Genomic DNA, 23,939 nt, shown 5'->3' on the forward strand with positions numbered 1-23,939 from the left:
AAAATATAGGCAGAAATCCTGGGGAGGAGGGAGCTGGACACAAGGATCCCTTAATTTGTGTATGAAGTCTCAGGCTTATCCTCAAGCTGCACATGTATGGAACCACACAGAATCAATGTAGCAAAGGCTTTGAGAATTGATCTGTGGTGTAGCCCAGTGCCAAGATCTCAGACTGGTCCCTGGGTAACATATACTTGGGAAAAATCGGAATAGCCTTAAGCGGCTTTGAAAACTATCCTGACATTTGAATCAAGTTTGCAGAAGATGGCTCAGCATTTTCAGTTTGAACCTAATTGTATGGCAATTCATTCAGCAACTTATTTATTTATTTATTTATTTATTAATTTAATTTAATTTGAGAGAGAGATCAGGGGAGGAGGGGGCAGAGAGAGAGAGAGAGAGAGAGAGAGAGAGAATCTTAAGCTCCACACTCGGTGTGGAGTCTGATGTAGGGCTCGATCCCATGAACCTGGGATCATGACCCGAGCCACAATCAAGAGTCGGCTGCTCTAACTACTGAGCCACCCAGGTGCCCTCATTCTTAATGAAATGGATAAATTCCTTAAAAGACACAAACCGTCACAAGTCTTTCAAGAAGAAGCAGATAATCTGAATAGATTTATATCTGTTAGAACAATTGAGTTCATAGTTAAAAACAGGCTTTCAAAAATAAAAATGCTGGCCCAGATGATCTCAGATGAATTTTACTAAAGAAAATGGCACCATTTCTATGCAGTCTCTTCCAGAAATTGAAGTGGACACAAAATTTCTGAATGCATTTTACAAGGTCAGCATCCTCCTGCTGTCAAAACCAGTGAAAGAAAGTACCAGAAAAACAAAATAAGCTATAGATAAATATCCGTCATTTGAAGAGAGGAGCAAAACTCTTCAAAAAATATTAAGAAATTGAATCTAAGAGAAAAAAATTCATAGGAAATGCATTATGGCCAAGCAGGTTTTATTCTGGGAATAAACCACAGCTAACATCATACATGGTAAAAGACTAAATGCTTTCCTCCTAAGATTGAGAACAAGGCAAGGGTGTTCACGTTTATGACTATATCCCATTATACTGGAAGTCATAGATAGTGTACTGTGGCAAGAAAAAGAAATACAAGATATACATGTTGGAAAGGAAGAGATAAAACTGCCTTTATTCACTTACCACATGTTTGTCTACATAGAAAATCCCAAGGAATTTCCAAGAAACTTCCTGACCTGACCCATTGAGTCCAAAGGTATAGGATATAAGGTCAGCATAGGAAAATCAATCCTATTTCTTTATACTAGCAAGAACGATCAGAAACAACATTTAAAAGTAGTGCCCTAATAATAGCTACCCTACCAAAAAAAAAAGGGAAAAGAAAAAAATACTCAGTTGTGAATCTATTAAGATATGTTCAGGATCTCTATGTAGGTGAAAGGAATCAAAGACCTCAGTAAATGGAAAGATACCATATTCATGGATTGGAAGACTCAGTATACTTGTTATTTTTTCTAAATTGATCTACAGTTTTAGTGCAATCCCCATCAGGATCCCAATAGGATTTTGTAGATATTAAAAACATTATTTTAAAATTTATTTTAAAAGACGAATCAGAATAGCCAAAAATTTTTGGAAAGAACCAAGTTGGAGGAATCAGACGATTCAGTTTTAAGACTGATTATCAGGGGCAGTGTGGTATTGGCAAAATAATAGGTACCACTCAATAAAACAAAATAGTCCAATAATTAAGCCACATAAATATGGTCAATTGATTTTTCACAATTAGGCAAGAGAACTTCGGTGGAAAAAGGATAGTCTTCTCGACAAATAGTGCTAGGACAATTGGGCATTCGTATGCTCTCCCCGCCCCCAAAGAAGGATCTTGACCTGTATCTTAAGCAATGTACAAAATATAACTCAAATTACATTCTGAAATGTCAAATTCCAAACTATAAAACTCTGAGAAGAAAACATAGCAGGAAGTCTTGGTGACTTGAGGTAGGCAATGAATTCTTAGATACAACACCAAAAACAGTCCTTAAAAAAAGTTGATGGGGCACCTGGGGTGGCTCAGTCCGTTAAGCCTCCAGCTTCGGCTCAGGTCATGACCTCACAGTCTGTGGGTTCAAGCCCTACGCCAGGCAGTGCTGACAGCTCAGAGCCTGGAGCCTGCTTCGGATTCTGTCTCTTTCTCAAAAGTAAAGAAACGTTAAACAAAAAAAATATATTTTTTTAAGTTGATAAATTGGATTTTTACCAAAATTAAAAACTTTAGTTCTGCAAATGCTTTTGAGACAATGAACAGATAAGACACAGTGGGAGAAAATATTTGCAAATCCCTTATCTGACAGAAGACAAATTTCACCAAAGAAGATATACAGAAAGCAAGTAAGCACATGAAAAGATTTTCACTTCATTGGTCATTAGGGAAATGCAAGTTAAAACCATTGAGAAGCCATGACACGCCTATTAGAAGGACTAAAAACAACACGGACAGTGACAACAGCTACAAACTGACCACATCAAGTGTTGGTGAGAATGTGTGGCAGTTGAAACTCTCTCTCATGCCTTGTTTATACTACTGTTAAATAGCCCTTCCGGAAAAGCAGTTTGGTAGTATGTTTTTGGGTGAAAGATACACTTTTTCACATGGCCTACTGATCTCACTTTTCACTATTTGTCTAGAAATTATGATAATAATTTCTGTAGAAATGAACATTTTATGTTCACACAAAACCCTGTACATTGATATTCGTAGTAGCATTGTTCATGATCATCAAAAACTGGAACTATGTCCTTCATTGGGTAAATGGATAAACAAACTGTGTATCCTTAGAATGGAACACTAGTCAGCTATAAAAAGGAACGGACTGTTGAGTGCACTTAAGTGTATCAGTACATTTGGCCTGATCTCCAATAGCTATGCTAAGTGAAAAACCTTCTAAAAGGTTACAGACTATGTGATTCCTTTGTATAACATTCTGGACAATGTGAAACTGAAGTGACAGAGAACAGATCAGAGGTTGCCAGGGCTGAGGGATGGTGGGAAAGTTTAACTACAAAAGGATAGCACGAGGACATTTTGGAGGATGATAGAATTGTTCTGTATCCTAGTTTTGGTGGTTTACACAGATCTGTGTATGTGAATCTATGCATGTGATAAAAAAAACTCATGTAATTAAACACAAAAAAGGAGAACTGTGCTGTATGTAAAAATTTTTTAAATAGTTTAAAATTTAATTTCACCCTTTTCATGTGGTTACTAATAAGTTAAAATTAGGTACATTGCTTGTATTATATTTCTGTTGTACAGCACAGCTTTAGAAATGCAAAGAAGGATAAGATGTGGTCTCAATCTAGAGAGAGGGATCTCTAGATAGAAGGAAGTCTAATGAGGAAAGGTGGCCAATTTAAATTACCTGCTCAGGGGTGCCTGGGTGGCTCAGTTGGTTAGGCATCTGACTTAGGCTCAGGTCATGACTTCATGGTTCAAGCCCCATGTCGAGTTCTGTGCTGACAGCTCAGAGCCTGGAGCCTGCAGCCTGCTTCAGATTCTGTGTCTCCCTCTCCCCTGCTCACACTCTGTCTCTCTCTCTCTCTCAAAAATAAATAAACATTAACATTAAGAAAAAAATAAATAAATTACCTGTTTAATCTGTCTCCACTTTCATTGTTTGTTCTACAGGTAGTTTTTGAGGACATGTTTCATGCAAATTATGCCAACTTTTGGATATGATAATTCTTTACAGTCTCTTTTCCTTGAGGAAAAGAAATTCTACCTCTCAAAACAAAATGTGTGCTATACAATGGAATCATTGACACTGTCTCTGAATTTGTAGGACAAACGGTGTATCTTTGAGGCACTTGATCAATTTTTTCATGATGTCCTTGTGCTGAATGTTTAAGCTCATAGTGTTATTGGGTAAATATTATTTAAATGATCGTACCCAAGAGGTACTGATTAATGGAACTGTGGCTGCCAGAGGGAGTTTTCCAGAAGCATGCTTATATCTGTTTATAACGCAGAACTGGGAGTGCCAACCCAAAATTGGAATAGAATCTAAGAATATTATAACGGGCTGTAAATAGATAAATCTAACAAGATTGAAATATAATAGGGATAAATTTAAAATCCTGAAATGGATTCCGAAATTCAGCTGTCCAAATTAAGAATGAGAGATACGTGGCTTAGTGTATATATGAAAGTCTTGGGGCTTTTAGTTGTTAAGAAGCATAATACAAGTCAACACTGATGTGGCTGCCAAAAAAAGTTTCAATTTGCAGTGGTATTTATTAATAAAAGCTTATCTGAAATGAAGGCATAGATTTTTTTTTTTTTTTACTTGATTCTGTGTTCTTTAGAACACACTTGCTATCTTATGTGTAGTTCTGGGTTATTATTTTCTAAGAGGGCTATGGACAAACTGATACACATGCAGAGAAGAGAGAGGAGAGGACGATAAAGGAAATTGAAGCCAAGTTATATGAGGAGTAGTGAAAGCAGCTGGGGTATTTAGCCTGGTCAAGAGGTGACTCATGGTGGGGTTGACAGAGAGGTCATAAGAACTGCCTGCAAATAATTGAAGGGCTATGATATTAAAGTGAAACTAGAATTGTTCCATAAATTTTTAAGATCCAGTGGATGAAATTTTTGGAGAGAAAGAGAATTAAATTTAAGTGTAAGGAAACATTATCAAGAGTTGGAGCTAACCGTTGGAAATGAGTCACCTCTCCAAAGTCTTTTGTAAAACTATTGCTTGAACCTACCTTTCTATTGAAAATCTCCATTACCCTGGCATTCCCACAAGACGTGTTTGACTCTTACTTCCTATACTTGGAGTTTCAGTAAATTAGCATTTTATGCAGCAACTGGTAGCAATAATTCTTTGATCATTGACAAAACTCCACTTATTTACCGTTTGAATTGTGTCTTTGACAAGCCAGCATGATACTATTTCAGTGGTTTAAGAATAAGGAAAGGAGCCTGTGGACAAGCTGTGTTCTTTCTGTAACTGGGGAGCAGGACATCTGGTCCACCCTGCAGATCTAAGTAACTGGGCCTTCCGGAGATGGTGCTGATATCTTGTAAAGATTGTCAGCTGCATAGGCATGTGAATAAAAACTGTCTTGCACCTGGAATTTATGTGATTTCATGTATATGTAATATTATGAGCCGTGGTAGATAATGTATTTTCAAAGGGAGGAACTTCTGCCCCATTGGTCCCATTAGGGACCAATATGGTAGCCTGGCAATTTTTAGGGAGTCATAAAAATAAGACTTGAAACTACCATTTTGTTGTTAGGTGGTCATAACACTTCTAGCCATTCTGTGTGTTTTGTTTCTTTACTTTGTCCTTCTTTTTTTTAACCTCACCTTGTATCACCTCTGATCCTATTTTTATTTCTTTTTCCTCTTACCTACTCTTCCCCCTTTATGAAAAGTTGAACTAAGCAGTATTCAAGTAATGTGTACTCTGTGTTCGTATCATCTTCTCCAGGGTGAAATAAAGGAAATAGAGTGTTATTGCTCTCCTATATGATTTGTGTTGGTCTTTTCTTCACCATCCCAGCCTTGAGGTCAGGTACTATGTTTTCGACTTCCTGTATAACTCCCCAGGTGTCCAATATGTGCATCTGTGCGTGGTGGGTTTTTAATAAAAGTCTTTGACTGATTTACTGACTATTCACCCTAGCAAGAAAACAATGCTGCATTTTATTCCAAAGAGGCTGTAGAGTATTGAGGCAGAGTGTTTCATGAGTTCTTTGAGGTCGAAGGTAAAGTGTTTGAGAAATTCTGAAATGTAAGAGTGTGAGATTCTGAAAGATGTTTAAATTACTTCCGTGTTTTGAAAAATATTTGTATAATGTTTTTACTGTATGCAATATAGTAATCTTTCTCTCTCTCTCAAAAGATTTTCTTTAGTTGAGGGTATGGTAATTTGGTATGCATTGTTTCTTTAAAAAATTATTGTATATTCAAATACTTTTGTCTCTTTAACAATTTTTAAAAATCACCAAAAGTTAAAAAAAAATCAGTATTCCCCAGTATTTTCCTTTAGAAGGAGACATTTGGGAAACTTTTTGAAAAATACAGATCTTTGTTAGTACTTACCTTAATAAAAGTATTCTTTGCTTTTAAAAAGGGCTCATTGTAGAGTTACTTTAAATGGAAAACTCCCCAACTACATTTTCAAGATGATTTTATTTATAAAAATTAAATTTACTCATAACCATTGAGTAAACACTTTTTTTTTTTTTAACGTTTATTTATTTTGAGGGAGAGAGAGAGAGGAGTAGGGGGAGGGCAGAGAGAGAAGGAGACACAGAATCCGAAGAAGGCTTCAGGCTCCGAGTTATCAGCACAGAGCCCGATATGGAACTTGAACCCACAAACCGCAAGATCACGACCTGAGCCGAAGTTGGATGCTTAACTGACTGAGCCACCCAGGCGCCCTGAGTAAACACTTTCTAATTTATTTGTGTTTAAGTTAAGATTAAAGTGGAACAGATTTTTACATCAGATTAAAAAACAGCGTTATTGAGATTTAATTCACGTACCATCCAGTTCACTCTTGGAAGTGGATACAATTCATTGGTTTTTAATACATTCACAAGGCTGTACAACCATCAATATTAATTCTAACATTAATTTTCATCATCACTAAAAGAATCTTTGCACTCATTATCATTAGTGTTCCCTCCCTCTTCCTCTCATCCTGGCCTCTGGTAACTGATAATCTGCTCTCTGTCTCTTTGGATTTACATATTATGGACATTGCATGTAAATGGAATTATACAGTAATCGTATACTATATGTGGCCTTTTGTGTCTGTTTTCATTTAGCATAAAGTTTTCAAGGTCATTCATATTGTAACATATATCAGTGCTTCTTTCTTTGTAGTTGAATGATACTCCATTGTGTGTATATACCACATTTTATTTCCACATTGATCAGTTGATGGCCTTTGGGCTGTTCCACTTTTTGGCTGTTTTCCACTGCTGCTGCAAACATTCATGTACAAGCTTTTGTGTGGACATACATTTTCATTTTTCTTAGGTATGTACCTAGCAGTGGAATTGGTGGGTTATAAGTTAACTCTAAATTTAACATTTGGAGGAACTGCCAACCTGCTTTCCAAAGTGATGGCACTGTTTTATATTCCCACCAGCAGAGTGTGAGGGTTCCAGTTTTTCCACATCCTCACCAGCACTTACTTTTTGATTCATACCAATCACAGTTGGTATGAAGGGGTATCAAATTGTGGTTTTGGTTTTCATTTCCTTAATGACTAATGATGTTGAGCATGTTTTCATACGCTTATTAATATTAATCTTTTCTGTATCTTCTTTGGAGAAATGTCTGTTCAAATATTTTGTCCATTTTCATTTTCAATTACTTAATTTATTAAAGTTAACTTTCTTTCTTTTTTAAAAATTTTAATTCCAGTATAGTTAACATACAGTGTTATATTAGTTTCAGGTGTACAGTGTAGTGATTCAACACCTTGATGCCTCACTCAGTGATCATCTTAAGTGTCCTCTTAATCCCCTTCACCTATTTCACCCATCCCCCACCCACCTTCCCTGTGGTAACCATCTGATTGTTCTCTATGGTTAAGTGTCTGTTTTTTGTTTGTCTTCCTTTTCCCCCCTTTGTTTGTTTGTTTTGCTTCTTAAATTCCACATGAGTGAAAGCATATGGTGTTTGTCTTTCCTGACTTATTTCATTTAGCATCATACTCCTCAGCTCCATTCATGTTGTTGCAAATGGCAAGATTCCTTTCTTTTTTATGGCTGAGTAGTATCCCGTTGTATGTATACACTACTTCTTCCTTAGCCATTTATCTGTCACTGGACACTTGGGCTGCTTCCAGAGTTTGGCTATTGTAAATAATGCTGCTTTTGCCCGTTTTTAAATTGGGTTATTTGTCTTTTTATTGTTGAGGTATAAGAGTTCTTTGTATTCTAGATGGAAGTCCTTTATCAGATATATGATTTGCCAAATCGTGTATTTCCCCTCTTCAGATTGTCTTTTCACTTTCTAGACAATGAACTTTGAAGGACAAAGTTTAAAATTTTTTGGAGGTTCAGTTTACCTAGTCTTTCTTCTGTTGTGTGGGCTTTTGATTTCATATCTAAGTAAACATTCTTGTTATGAAGGTTTATTCTTATGTTTTCCTCAAAAAGTTTTATAGTTTTTTCTCTTACACTTAGGTCTTTGATCCATTTTGAGTTAATTTTTGTGTATGATGTGAATTAGGGACTCATTCATCCTTTTACATGTGGCTATCCAGTTGGCACAGCACCATTTGTTAAAAAAGACCATCTTAGTCTGTTAAGGCTGCTCTAACAAATTACCCTACATTGGATGACTTAAACAACAATATTTCCTACAGTTCTAGAGGCTGGGAAGTCTGAGATGAAGGTGCTGTCCTATTCAGTGTCTGGTAGGTCTGCTTCCTGGTTCATGGTCTGTCTTTTTCACTGTAACCTCACATAGCAGAATGGGGCAAGGGAGGTCTCTTGGGTCTTTTTTAAAGGGGATTAATCTCGTTCACGAGGGCTCTGCCCTTATGACCTAATCACCTATCAAAGGCCTTACCTCTGAATACCATCACATTGGGGATTGGGTTTCAACATATGACTTTTAAGGGGGATACATTCAGTCAATAGCAGACTCTTTCATTTAAAAAATTTTTAATTTGTGGTAAAAATAACAAAATTTACCATCTTAATAATTTTTTGTGTATATTTCAGTAGTGTTAACAATATTTAGTTGTACAACTAATCTACATAACTTTTTTCATCTTTAAAAACTGAAATTCTGTATCAATTAAACAGCTCCCAAGTCTCTCCTTCTCCCCCCGCCCTCCTTGCCCCCCAGCTCCTGCTAACCACCATTCTTTCTGTGTCTATGAATTTGACTACTCTTGGTACCTCGTAAAAGTGGACTCATAAACTATTTGTCTTTTTGTGACTGGCTTATTTTCACTTACCATACCATCCTCAAGTTTCATCCATATTATAGCATGTGTCAGAATGTTCTTTTTAAGGGCCGAAGAATATTCCATTGTATGTGTATACCATATTTTGTTTGTCCATTGATGGACACTTGTGTTGTTTCCATTAGGCTATTGTGAATTATGCTGCTGTGAACATGGGTGTACAAATATTTGTTTGAAACACTGATTTCACTTCTTTTAAGTATATACCCCAAAGAGTGGAATTGCTTAGTCATAAGGCAATTCTGTTTTTAAATTTTTGAGGTACTGCCATATTGTTTTCCATAGCAGCTGTACCATTTTACATTCTTATCAGTGGTATACAAGGGTTCCCATTTCTCCACACCCTCTCCAACACTTGATATGTTATCTTTCTCTCTTTTTTTTTTTATAGTAGTCATCTCTTTTTTTAAATAGTAATACTTTTTATGAGTGTGAGGTGGTGAGAACACTCTTTTTTGCCTCATTGAATTCTCTTGGCACTCTTGGCAAAAATCAATTGATTATAATAAAATAAGTCACAGGGATGAAAAGTATAATATAGGCAATACAGTCAATAATATTGTAATACACTTATCGTGGTGAGCATTTTGTAATGTGTGTAATGTATATAGTGATTGTTGAATCACTGTGTTGTACACCTGAAACTAATTTAATATACGTTGAGAATACTTCAATTAAAAATAAAAAAAAAATCAGTTGACTACAAATGTCAGAGCATTTCCAGACTCTGAATTTTATTCCATTGATCAGTATGTCTGTTCTTATGTCAGTACCACACTGTCTTGATTAGCGTGTCTCCATGATAAGTTTTGAAATTGGGGAGCAGGTCTTCCAACTTGTTTTTTTCCAAGATTGCTTTTGGGCCATCCTGGAACCCTTACATTTCTGTATGACATTTAGGATTGGTTTGTCAATTTCTGCAAAAAAAGAGCCAGGACGGATTTTGACAGGGATTGCATGAAATTTGTGGATTAATTTAGGAAGTATTGTCATCTTAACAATATTGAGGCTTCTGATCCATGAACATGAGATGTCTTTCCATTTATGTAGTCCTTCTTCCATATCTTTTCATTGTTTTATAGTTTTCAGTGTCCAAGTTTTGCTGGTTTTGCTAAATTTATTCCTAAGTATATTATTCTTTTTGATGCTGTTGTAAATGGATTTAAGAAAAAATCCATTTCTGGATTTTTCATTGCTAGTGTTATAAAAATGTAATTCTATACATTAATTTTGTCTCTTGCAACCTTGTTGAACTTGTTTATTTTGGTGTGTTTGTGTGGATGTGTATTCCTTAGGATTTTCTATATGCAAAATCATGTCATCTGTGTATAGAGATAATGTTTTTTTTTTAAATCTGGATGCCATTCATTTCTTTTTCTTGCCTAATTGCCCTGGCTAGAACCTCCAGTCAAATGTTGAGTAGAATTGGCAAAAGTGGATTTCCTTGGATCAGATTTTTAATGTTTAGTGGTTTGGAAATACGTATTACTGACAGTGATACTTTGGGAACTTGAAAATCCAGCTTTATGTCCTCTTGTAGTAACAAAAGTAGTAAAATCTTTTATTTTAAGTTTATTTATTTTGAGAGCGAGTGGGGAAGGGGCAGAGAGAGAGGGAGAGACAGAATTCTAAGCAGGCTCTGTGCTGCGAGCACAGAGCCCGACACGAGGCTAGAACCCATGAAGTGTGAGATCATGACCTGAGCCAAAATCGGATGCTTAACCCACTGAGCCACCCAGGTGCCCCAAAACTTCTGTTGGAATTTAGCATGCTGTTTATTTTTTGAATATTAATATGCACAATAGAGTCTAGCTTGGCTTTTTCCAAAACTTCAGTGCCTCTGCTTTGTTAGCCTTATGAATTTGTTTTCTAAATGTCACTGAAGTAGGCCAACTGTGGGACTTCTAAAAACATTATCTCTAATGTATATGTCCTAAGGAATTGTGTGTACTGAGTAGAGTTGAATAAGAATGAATAATCAGGATGTTCATATTGTCTCTATTAGTGCTGCTTAGTCTTAGTTTGGGTTAATAATGCTTTACAGTTAGCACATTTGAAGTAAGTTTATAATTTGTGATAGATACAGTTGACAAGCAGAGATAATGATAGTGGGTAAGGTGATGAGGAGGCAGTGATTATACTACTTTTGATAATTTAATTCTACATCCAACTTCTGAAAAGCATATTTTCCTTTTTAACCCTTTTAAAAAATTCCAGTATAATTAATATGCAGTGTTATATTAGTTTCAGGTGTACAGTGTAATAATTCAATAATTCTATACATTTCTCAGTGCTCATCAAAATAAGTGCATTCTAGGGGCAGCTCGGTGACTCAGTTGGTTAAGTGTTTGACTCTTGATTGTGGCTCAGGTCATGATCTCACAGTTTGTCAGTTTGAGAATCCCTCCTCAGGAGTCTTTCTCCCTCCTTCTCTCTCTGCCCCTCCCCCGTTCATGCACACACACGTGCTTTCTCTCTGTCTCTCTCTCTAAGTAAAAAACTTAAAAAAATAAGTGTACTCTTAATCTCCTTTATCTATTTCCCCCATCTGCCCAGCCACCTCCCCTCTGGCAACCACCAGTTTGTTCTCTAATTTGTTCTCTGTATTTAAGAATGTGGTTTTTTTTTTGTCTCTTTTTTTCTTTGTTTTGTTTCTTAAATGCCACACGTAAGTGAAATCATATGATATTTGTCTTTCTCTGACTAACTTATTTCACTTAGCATTATAACGTCTAGGTCTATCCATGTTGTTGCATATCGCATTCTTTTTTATGGCCGAGTCATAATTCATCATGTGTATATACCACATCTTCTTTTTTTTTTTTTTAAATTTCTTAACGTTTATTTATTATTGAGGGACAGAGAGAGACAGAGCATGAGCATGGGAGGGGCAGAGAGAGGGGGAGACACAGAATCTGAAGCAGGCTCCAGGCTCTGAGCTGTCAGCACAGAGCCTGATGCGGGGCTCAAACTCACAAACCACGAGATCATGACCTGAGCTGAAGTTGGACGCTTAACCGACTGAGCCACCCAGGTACCCCTATATACCACATCTTCTTTATCCATTTATCTATCGATGGGCACTTGTGTTGCTTCTTTATCTTCGCTTTATAAATAATGCTACAGTAAACATAGGGGTGCATATAGCTTTCTGAAGTAGTGTTTTTGTTCTCTTTGAGTAAATATGAAGGGTATATTTTCTTGCTCATATTTATTCTCTATAGAAAGAGGTGGAAGTAACTCTTCTGTACTTTATTCCTTATTATAGATTGTTAGTACTTAGATATCAAATTCAGAAAATAGAATTTTGTTAAATATATTGAACATTTCTTGAATATATTCTGTATGTTACACTTTGCCCCATTGGAAACACCAAATAAGTACAAGCCTGTTCATTCTCTGAATGCTTGCAAGATATTTAGGAAAAGCAAATGTTTGTCCTTGTACTGCTCTGTATTTGTGGTTCTCTGTGTATATCGTGTCTCCCTGACTAAGTGTAAGCTCCTTGAGGAGAACCATCCTTATATTGACACAGTGTGTATCACAGTGCCTCACATATACCATGTGTTTATTATGAATTTTTGAAATCAGTAGAACAGGAAGAAAACAATATAATACTACAACTAAATACTCAAATGAATGGTGTCACTAGTCAGTATTGTTGAATGTGAGGCAATGATGATTGGCGTGTACTGGATTTATCAGGAAAGTCTTCATGCAAGGCAGGATTATTAAGTGGACTTATAAAGGATAGGTAAGAACTGAGCAAGGCGAAAGGGCATTTCAAGTAGGTGTCATAGTTTGGAGGTCAGTAAGCAGATCATATCGACTGGAATGGAAGGTTGGTATTGGGTTGTAGATAGAAGGGTGAACCAATAAGTAGGATCGTCATATTTCAGAGGCCTTTAAGGCTAGTTTGAAAGATTTGCCCTTTACTCCATTTGACATTAGCAAATCATTGAAGTTCTTGGAGCTAGAAGGTTTTGGGGCAAAGCATTACTTTAAGAATGTTTACTTGGTGATAGCATATATTATGGGCTGGAGGGAAACTTGTACCAGGAGACCACTTAGGAGGGTATGAAAATAATTGAGTTCTTCTAGTCTGTCGATTCTTAAAGAGCAGAGTTTTTTCTTTTATCTTTAGTGGCTAGCATAGTGGCTACAGCAGAATTCAATTTTACTTTTTTTTGTTGGATGCATGAATGCATGAACTAGGTCATCTGGGCCTGGAGAGAGCTGTTAGCAGCAGGAAATACCCATGTGAGAAACATTTTGGAGGGAGAATTGAGGTGACTTGTTTTCTAATAGTATAAAGAGTGCGTAAGGTCAAAGAGGACACTCAAGTCACAGCATGGAGGATTAAGGAATCTCTAGAAATAGGAAAATCAGCTAGGGGAAGTGAGGAGCGAGAAAAGGGAGAGTCAGAGCATGTTTTTAGACTTGCAGAGTTTGAGACTGAAACACATAGTGCGTAGAGGTAGAGAGGCTCAAGTGAGAACTGAAGTCTAAGTGTATTAATTTGGATATTACTATGAAGATCCTGTCTGAGCAGGAAAAATGATTGGACTGATGAAACTCTGTGCGTGGGTACAGAGGTTGTATGCACGTGCACGTGCATACACACTCATACGCTAGAACCCGGTACGTGTGTTCAATTGTCCGTACATTAATGTGCTGGTTGGTATTAGCAGAATGATGAGTACTGGTTCTTGGGGTGAGCAGAGGGGCAAAAAAAAAAAAAATGCTAAAGAAGGAGACAGGAAAGGAACAGAGGTGGAAGAACTTAGCAACACAAATTTGTTAAGGAGACTTTGTAATTTGTCTTGTGTTTCAAGACGGTGTCAGCTAATAAATAATTAGGATACATTGTAGACATAAACCTGACCTTTTTGATTCCAAGCCAAATATTGTTTCCATTATACCAAAAGTTTGCGTGTTTAATTTTTTCAAGGCAAGGTCCTTATCTTTAGAGAAACAGTCTTCAGGAAAGGCTTCTTAATTAGCAGGCAGTGATTGGACGGTAACATTTCTTATAGAAAAATCTTCATGTGCTTTGGATGTGGATGCTTCCACTTTTCTGCTTGGGTATTTATATTTGTAGTGTGGTAGGAGACAAAACTTCTGATTGCATGTTGTAGATAGGAATTTAAAAGATGATATCATTTCTTCCATTTGAAAAATTAATCATTTAGAAGATGCTTTTCAAAAATTTATTCATTTATTTATTTATTTTGAGAGAGAGAGAGAACGCTCGGTAGGGGCAGAGAGAGAGGTGAGAGAGAATCCCAAGCAGAGAGAATCTGACAGCGCAGAGCCTGATGCGAGGCTTGAACTCATGAACCGTGAGATCATGACCTGAATCGGAATCAAGAGTCAGACGCTTAGCCGACAGTCACCCAGGCGTCCCTCAGAATTTTTTCTTTTTGTTAAAGTAAATGTAAACTCCTTTCTTTTTTTTTCAGAAGTGTTTTTGATGCATTCCTCAGAACATTCATAAATTAGCAAGGAAATACAAAAGGCCTGATGTTTTCTTTTCTTTCAGGGGATATCATTTTCAATGCCCAATACCCAGAGCTGCCCCCTGATTTTATCTTTGGAGAAGATGCTGAATTCCTGCCAGATCCCTCGGCTCTGCATGTGAGTAGTGCAGGCTCGTTTTGGATGATCTTTATTTGTTGAAGGAAAATAAAATTAGCTTTTGACAATCGCCTGACAGATAAATTTGCCAAACATGTGGGGTTTTTTCCACCCCTTTTTCCCTCTGTCCTCTGAAATAAGTACAACTCTTCATGTGCCAACATAGTTTAAAGATTTTTTTTTCATTGCAGTTTTACTTGCAGACTATTTTGAATTAAAATCTGTAGCATATCGGTTAAAATATTTTTACTTCAGCTTAAAGAGACATGTTGAAGAGATTTCTTTATTTTAACTTAATATTTCATGCCTGCAATCAATTTTCTAATGTTTACTAACACTTCATCACAGAGCTTGTTAGGGGAGTGTTTCTTGGCTCTTCAAGAGGCCTTTTTTGTATAGAAGTGAAAGTGGCAAATTTGGACTTGTATCCATATTATCTCAGTATTATTATCAGAAGGGTAAAGATCAGATTAAGTGTTCTTTATTAAGCAAGACCAAAAACTTTGTAGTTAAAGTAAAATATTTCTGGGGTTAAAGCAGGGAAAGGAGCTGTGGTACTTGTCAGAGCACATGTGGTTTACATAAAAAATTGTGTGTTTCACATTGCTCGTGGAGAAAAACATGTGCCATTTTGTTTAAAAGGTCTGACCAGACAAGATGTCTCTTTCTTTCCCTTCTCAAGTTCAGTTTTGCCATGCTGCCTATACTATAAGAGGGTTTTATTGTTCAAAACTATGTCCTTTGTTTGGTCTTTTTTGTCTCAAAGTTTTGTAATTAAAAATTTTGATGACTTTGAAATCTTGTGCCCCCCCTCCCTTTTTAAAAAGGGAAGTGTTAAACAGGAAGTTTTAACCCAAACCTAAAGAATTATCTTAAATTTTGGAACACAGCCATAAAAATGTGATTGGCAAGAGTAGGCTGGGTTTGTTGCAAAATTTCTAATAATTACACTCAAACTGCTAGTTGATTTTCAAAAATGTGTAGTTTAAGCATGGTCCCTTTAGATGCTACGTGTTACACATTGACCCCATATTGAAGCGGAGGGGCTTACCTGGAGTTAAAGAGTCAGAAATATCTCTACAGACCTCTTCTGTGTTAAATCTGCCCAGTGGAGGGTAACATATGTGAAATGCCAAAGATGTATGACAGGCTAAGTGCTCCAGGAATTTAAAGAAGGTTGTCAGAAAAGGCTTTGTAGTAGAGGTGACACTTGGACTCACTCTCAAAGAATGGAGCCTAAGTAGGGAGTATGGCAGAGAGAATTTCAAACGGGGGGCATGACATAAGCAAATGAAATGTATAATGTATTGTAGCGCTACTGACAGGTTTGCTGAAGTGTAAGTTAATATAAGGAAGGGCTGGAAAAGGTTAGAGAGGGAAGTTGGGACAAGATTGTGGAGAACATTGAATGCTAGGTTAAGAGCCACTGAAGGAAATGATAATAACAGAATCATTCAGTAGCAATGTGGTCAGTATAATGGATCAAGGAAAGGGTAAGGAGCAGAACTGAGGACTGTTGCCAAAATCTGGGGGAGGGCGAAGAAAGGGGCTTTGAGCTAGGATGATACAAGAGGGAATACCATGAAGGAAAGGATAAGAAATATTTACAACTTCTTTTTTGGGAATTGCCTTTAAAATTTGCAAGGCACATCTTCAAAGTATTGTGAGAGTGTAGAATTTAAAACCCAAAAGGACCTCGAGGTTCAGCTTATTCCACTTTTCTGTTTTATTTTATTTTTTATGGGTTTTGAAATTCTTTTTATTTTAGTATTTTTTGAGAGAGAGAGAGCGCCTGTGCAAGGGTGAGTGTGCAAGCAGGGGAGGGGCAGAGAGGGAGGGAGAGAGAATCCCAAGCAGACTGCACACCCAGTGCCTAGTGTGAGGTGGGGCTCGATCTCACCACCCTGAGATCATGACCTAAGCCAGAATCCAGAGTCAGGTGCTTAACCGACTGAGCCACCCAGGCACCCCACTATTTTTTTATTCTAATACTGAGAAAATGGACCTAGAATTTTATAATTGTGTCAGAGTTGATACTATAACTCTACTCTTCTTATATTTAGTCCCTGAGTGAAGTTTTTGCAGGTGTTTTTGAGAAATTAGCTGAAGAGGAACAGCCAAAAAAAAAAATCAAAGCACTATGTCTAAGAGGACAATTACAAATCTAGGGGAATGCTTTCTTCAGCTATAGTCAATCTGAGGACTCAGGCAGGCTACCCAGTGCTTCTTCCGGCACCAGTGGTTTAGGCAAGTCTAGAAAAGCAACCAAGGGACACCGTCTACCAGCTGGTGAGGTCCACCCAGCCCTAGAGGTACTCTGGATGTTCATTGTCATCTGGCTAAAACACTAGGACAGGATAAATGTCAGCAGACGTCTCCCTGAGCATAGCATGCCTCCAAAGGACTTTTCCCTCACCTGTTAACAGGTTATGGTTTAATTCTTCAATTCAGGTCAGCCTTTTTTCCTTCCTTCCTGCAGTGTGCAGAACACAGTCACTAATAACCTGATTAGTCCGTATGAAGTTCTGAATGAAGGAGGGATTACATATTTCATCACCTATGGAGCGGAGAACAGAATGTCTAGAGTTTTTGGATTTTTCCCTTGAAGTACTAATTGCAGGAGGGAATGAATAGGTACCCTTAGATTCTGGGAGTGTAGTCCAAAGTAGTCGCTGTGGCAAATATGGAATTTCCCTGAAGTTACTGGGTTTTATCTTCAAAATTAATAAAAATTATTTTGCATTTGATTCCATAATATGCTTGTGCTCTTTAATAAAAAGTATATTAAATTACAAATATTTGAGAAAAAAATGTGTTCCACTTTGAGAAATACAGTTTTTGAGAATATTTTATTTATTCAATTTCTTTAAACTGGCTTCTTTCCATGAAAGGATTTGAAGTAAATTAAATAAAGGATGCACATAAAGTCAATAAAAATATGTGAGGTGCTCTAATCCATCAGATGAAGTCACCTCTTTCCACACTCAAGCTCTTCATTCACAGAGATGAGTTTCATTAAGGACTTTGAGATCCTCAGATGAATGCAAAATACTAGATAGAGATACCAGATCCAGATAAATACTAGATAGACACCAGAGACAAGTATCTCATGGACACCAGAGTCATAAAATCATGGAGTTATAAATGTAGTTGTCCAGTGGTTCCCACTTCTGGCTATCCATTAGAATAATTTAGGAAGCCTGTTAAAAATACAGATTCCTGGATCCCACTGGAATAGCGAATTACACCTGTTAGGGAGCTGAAGAGTCATTAAATTCTCTGGGCCATTTCTATGTATTAGTTTGTGAACTGCTATTGGGAATCACTCATTGAACCCATCTTTTATAGTAACGTCTCCAACAGAAGGTCATTTGTCTTTGCTTGACATTGTTTCCAGTGCGGTATCATTTTCCATTTTGGGGACAGCTTCATTTCTTTTCTTTTCTTTTCTTTTTAATTACCAGCTTTATTGAGACATAGTTTATGTGCCATGTAATCCGCCCATTTAAAGTGTATAATTCAGTGGTTTTTAGTATATTGACAGAGTTGTGTAACCATTGCCAGAGTTGAATTTACATTTTTAAAAACTGAAGTATAATTGACATTTTAACATTATTTGCTTTCAAGGGTACAACATAATGATTTGGTATTTGTATTTATTGCGAAGTGATCACCACAGTGTCTAGTTAACATCTGTTATTATCAAAGTCAAATTTAAACATTAGCTGTCACTTCCCTATCCTCCCCACTCCTACCTGTATCCACTCTAAGCAGTAACTATTCTGCATTCTGTCTCTGTGGATTTGCCTGTTCTGGACAGTTCCTATAAATGGAATCGTACAGTATGTGATCCTTTGTGACTGACCAGTTTCATCAGCATACAGTTTTCAACGTGTCATGTATCACTACTTCATTATTTATTGCTAAATAATATTACATTGTGTGCATATACCACGTTTTATGTATCCATCATCAGTTGATAAACATTTGGGTTGTTTTTATGTTTTGTCTATTGTAAGGACTGTTTTAATTGTTCTTGGATATATCCCTAGGAGTAGAATTGCTGTGTCAAATGGTGACTATGTTTAGCTTCTTGAGAAACTCCCAGGCTGCTTTCCAAAGTGGCTATACCATTTTACATGCCCACCAGCAGTATATAAGTGTTCCAGTTTCTCCACATCCAAATAACCAAAATTTGTTATTATCTGTGTTTTTGATTATAGCCTGTGAAGTGGTATCTCATTGTGGTTGTGGTTTGTGTTTTGCTGATGGCTAATGGCGTTTTGCATCTTTTCATGTCCTTATTGGCCATTTTTATAACTTCTTTGGAGAAGTGTCTGTTCAAATCCTTTGCCCATTTTTTAAATTGAGTTATTTGCCTTCTGTTGTTGAGGTGTAAGAGTTCATTGTATATTCTGGATATAAGGTATATGACTTGTCACAATTTTCTTCCATTCTGTGGATTGTCTTTTAAGTTTCTAGGTAGCATTGTTTGAAGGACAAAAAATATTTAAGTCTAACTTCTCTGCATTTTATTTTGTTGTGTGTGCTTTCGATTTCACATCTAAGAAACCATTGCCTAGTCCAAGGTTATGAAGTCTTACTATTATCTTTTCCTTAAAAACTTCTGGAATTTTTTTGCTGACATTTAGGTATTTGATCCATTTGGGGTTAATTTTTGTGTATTGTGTGAGATAGGGGCCCTATTTCATTGTTTTATAAGTGGAGATCCAGATGTCTAAATATGATTTATTGGAAAAACTGTTTTTTCCTGTTGAGTTCTTTTGGCATTCTTGTTGAAACTCAGTTGACTATAAATGTGAGGGTATATTTCTGAACTTGCCTTTCTATTGATTTGATCTGTATTTTAACCTTATACAGTACCACTCTGTCTTGACTGCTGTGACTTTGTAATAAGTTTTGAAGTGTGAAATATGAGTTTTCCAACTTTGTTCTTCTTTTCCAAGAATCCTTTGACTATTGTGGGTCCCTTGCATTTCCTAGGATCAGCTTGTCAGTTTCTTCTGAGAGTCCAGCTGGGATTTTGATAGGAATTGCGTTGAATCTAGATTCAGCTAGAGAATTGCTATTCACCGCTTTCATTCATAACTCTCTTCCCCCATTTATCTGAATGGCTTGCTTCCCTCCTATTTTCAAATGTCATTATATCGGAGAGGCCTTTCCTGGTGTCCTTATACAAAGTAGTAGTAACACCCTCCCCATTAGGCTGTCATTTTTATTTTATTTTATTTTATTTTATTTTAAATTTTTTTAACGTTTATTTATTTTTGAGACAGAGAGATACAGAGCGTGAACAGGGGAGGGGCAGAGAGAGAGGGAGACACAGAATCTGAAACAGGCTCCAGGCTCTGAGCTGTCAAGCACAGAGCCCGACGCGGGGCTCGAGCTCACAGACCATGAGATCATGACCTGAGCCGAAGTCGGACGCTTAACCGACCAAGCCACCCAGGCGCCCCTACGCTGTCATTTTTAAATCATGCTTTGTTTTCTTCTTTGCACTTAACTATTTGATAAATTTTTGGTTGCTGATTTGTTTGGTACCTCTGTCCCAGGGTGACCAATAGCCCTGGTGTGCCTGAGGCTGATGGGTTTTCTGGAATGTAGTGCCTTCAGTGCTGAAACTGGGTAGTCCCGGGCAAATTAGGATAGAGGGTTCCCCTTGTTTCTTCACTGGAATGGAAGCCTCATGAGAGAATGAATTCATTTTCTTCACTGCCGTGTCCTAGTATCTAGAAAAGCGTCTGGTGTGTGGAGGTGCACAATATACGTTTGTTAGATGAACAGGTCTCCCCTAAGTTTGTGTATTTCTTAAGGGACTTGTTGGTTTCCAAGACTCGAAAAGATGTTTTAGATGAAAATTTCAAAATAGAAGAAGAGATTCAGTTTTAGAGAAACTGGGAGATAAAAATCAGTTAGCAGAATCTCTGAGGCAGTGATTTTCAGCCTCAGTTTTGCAATGCCCTGTGGTATGTTTGGCTACCCAGAGGGCATTGTGAAATTCTTTCCCCAAAAGTAATAATGATAATTCCCTTTAATTTAAAATAAAATTGCACCAAGGAGGAAGGGTGGTTCAGAAGTTTAAATGAGAAGGACATGTTGCAATTATAGCAAAAGTGGAAGCCACTGATATCTGACTTCCTAGTTTGAAGAAGGTAAGAGCGGTCTTGGGTTTAGGACAAGCACCTTCACGGTAGGGAATCTAATGTTACTCATTCCTTCACTGATTTTTCTGCTCATATGGAATGTAAGTGTAGAAAGAAGGATTGTGCTCACACCTTGTCACTGCTCCCCTGCTCGCTCTTCACTGTGCCTTCTGAAGGACATCTTTTGAATGTGTCTTTGCAAAACAGTGCCCGTCCCGTGTGTACATGAAATGTATGTGAAGAATGCGCTTTGCTGAGATGGACTGCATGGTCCATGGCTGCAAAATACCGTCCAGGTGTGTGGTGCTCCTATTCCGAGACACTTCCCTGTGCCATGGCCTACAGCACAGTTTAAAACCGCAATCTCTTTCATTTTTCAAATATTTATTTACTGCCTCATTTGAGACCCTTAAAAGACTCCTCTTTAGCCCTAAGGCTGGACATAATGCTCAAGACAGAGAAGTGAATGAAACTGCAGCCTGAGGCGATAGGTGCAGGGATGGGGGTGTGTGCCCATGATGCCATGGGGATAATTGGAGGAGTGCTCTACCAGTTCGGAGCACAGGCAGTGTTGAGACTAAGGAACAGATTCTTTGATCATTTATAAAAGATCCACATTTTTATATAACTTATAGAAGAAGGATGTATCTACAGGAGAATGTGCAAATCACAAGTGTCTTACATGGAGAATTTCCAAAAAATAAACATACCATGTAACCAGCACTTAGATCAGGATCGGTTCGATGCGGGGCTCAAATTCATGAACTATGAGATCGTGACCTGAGCCGAAATCAGGAGTCGGATGCTTAACCTACTGAGCCACCTGGGCGCCCCATCACCCCACATTTATTTGTGAGCTTCACCCCTGTAGTTTGTTATTGTTGTTTGCTCATTCCATTGCATGAGCGCAGAGCAGTTTATTTATTCATTCTAGTATTGATCGACATTTGGATTCTTTTTAGGATTTCGCTGTTGTGAATAGTGCTATCATGAATATCCTTGTGCCTGTCTCAGTGAATATGTGTGTGCATTTCTGAGGGGTATATACGGAAGGGCTATCTTGCTGGGCCACGTGGTGTAGAGGGTTAAGGAGAGGATTAATAAACACGCGTGCGCGCGCACATGTTTAATTTTGAAGGTATGTGTTATAACTAGGCTTTAAAAGCCCAGTTGTAGGAGAACAGAACATCTTGAAAGTACAAACAAGGTACCCTTAAAAGGAAACTTGACCAGTTTATCATTCGGAGTTTAGTCAGGAGCAGAAACCATACCAGTAACTCAAATAGGGAAAATTGAGTAACGAGAATTATTAGCTACTTATACGGAGTAGAAGAGCACTCTAGAGAATGCAAAGCACAGCGGTTGTAGAAAGCAGCTACTCCGTGGCTGAGAGAGAATACCCAAGAGGGAACAAACTCGGAAGGCTCCTTCCCTGGGTCTCCATTCCCTGCCCCGGGCTGACATTCTGTCCTCCTTGTTGGAGAGGGTGTGACCGCAGCCCACTGGATTATGGAGATTTGCACTTGGGGGTGCCGCAGACCAGAACTGGTGTGGCCTACTGGGTGCTGGTGGGCCAGGGTGGCGAGTGGAGATGGGCTGGGTGCCGGTTAAACAGGCTGGAGGGTGGCACTACTGGGTCTCCTGCATGCCTCTGGCAGTGGCACCATAGGGGCAACTATGAAAAGTACCTCAGAACTGGGATTAGAAGCTCCTCCCTCTGTTATGCCTTGCGCTGTCCCTCCATCACTTTCTACTGACAAGCTAAACATTGCACCAGCTGGCAAAGAAAAAGTGTTTGCGGGGGTCCAGTCCCGGTTTCATAAACAGGACAAACGAGTAGATTGGGAAGAGGAGCGGCAGTAAATGAATAGCACAACTAGACAATGCCAAACTTCTCTTCCAGTGTATTGTTTTCTGTTGTGTCTACTCTACTGTTAAGTCCACTTGATGAGTTCTTATTTTTAGTAATATGTTTTTCAATTCCGCAATGCTTTGGTGAATTTATCTTTTTATCTATAGTTTTGCCATTTTATTGCACATGCTAATCCTATTTATTTTCCAGTCCTGTAAGCCAGTTGTAATATCTGGACTATCCTAGGGCCTAGGGTCTCTTTATTTTGCCTGCTTCTTTCTTTAGTTATCAGTCACGTGGTTCTGTATTTGTCGTCTTTCGTAGTTTTGAGTGAATGTCAGACATTCCTGTTTAAAAAAAAAAAAAAAAGCAACCATAGAGGCTTCAGATGATGTGATCATCTTATAGAGAGAGGGTTCATTGTCCCCTCTCCTAGGCAGAGAGTGTTGATTGATCACCTGAAGCTATATAGGACTCTGCTGGGTTGAGGCTGGTCTATGTCTTTGGTAAGGGTCGTCTACCTGTGGTTCACTATGATTTCTGAGGTAGAGTTCTTCAGGGCTTTTTTGTGAAAGTCTGGAGTGGTCAGTGTTCTAAGACACTTCTAAGATCCTTGGCTTATGAAATATTTTAAAGTAGAATTCCACATCATTTACCAAATATTCAAATACCTAGCATGGATCTTTGCCCCAATAGATTTGAAATTCTGAATTTTCGATTATAAGACTGTTGATAGCTCGGCTCTGTTTTTCAGAGGTACTTGATTAATTTTAGCTTCTTGCCCATGGGCGGCCACAGAATTCATCAAATATCTTGAGGGTAACTGGCTACATGTTTGATGTCTCTAAAGGCTCTGCCAAAAGTTCTAAATGATTTTTCTGAGTCCAGCAGCAGCTTTGTGACTTGCAAAGCCTGGATTCTCAGCCTCCCTCTTGTGCCTGGAATTTGCAAATGTCCCCAGGGTAAAAGCAGAAGTCAGTTGTTTTGCATTTTTGAGAACATATAATTTTACCCTTTACTTTCATAGCAAAAACACACAAAACTTTAGTGGACCATAAAATACTACTCGCTTTGTTGGCAAGAATACAGAATTAATACAAAGTATTAATTAAAAATATTTGACGTTAATAAAAATGTTAAGTAACATTAATTAGTAAAATGTTTGAAAACAGTGTACTTCTTCCTTTTTTATGAAAACCTAGACTTTAAGTTCCAGTAGGTTTTTCTAAGGTAGAAATAAGGGTGGCATCTCGTGCTCTCTCGAGTTGAATGCAGCTTGGATTCAAAGGATGCAT

General features: G+C 37.7%; 1 protein-coding gene across 5 annotated transcripts in view; it reads left to right on the forward strand.

The window, feature by feature from the left end:
- The window catches only part of BABAM2 (BRISC and BRCA1 A complex member 2), a 405,089-nt gene that overhangs the window by 75,904 nt on the left and 305,246 nt on the right, over positions 1-23,939 (forward strand). For all 5 annotated transcript variants that reach the window (XM_040496370.1, XM_040496371.1, XM_040496369.1 and 2 more), the window contains exon 4: positions 14,534-14,628. In XM_040496370.1, the coding sequence (XP_040352304.1) occupies positions 14,534-14,628 (95 nt within the window). The remainder of the gene's footprint in view (positions 1-14,533; positions 14,629-23,939) is intronic.

The sequence above is a fragment of the Herpailurus yagouaroundi genome, unplaced genomic scaffold (assembly GCF_014898765.1).
Source record: "Herpailurus yagouaroundi ecotype Mexico unplaced genomic scaffold, PumYag 188, whole genome shotgun sequence".
Lineage (NCBI taxonomy): Eukaryota > Metazoa > Chordata > Mammalia > Carnivora > Felidae > Herpailurus > Herpailurus yagouaroundi.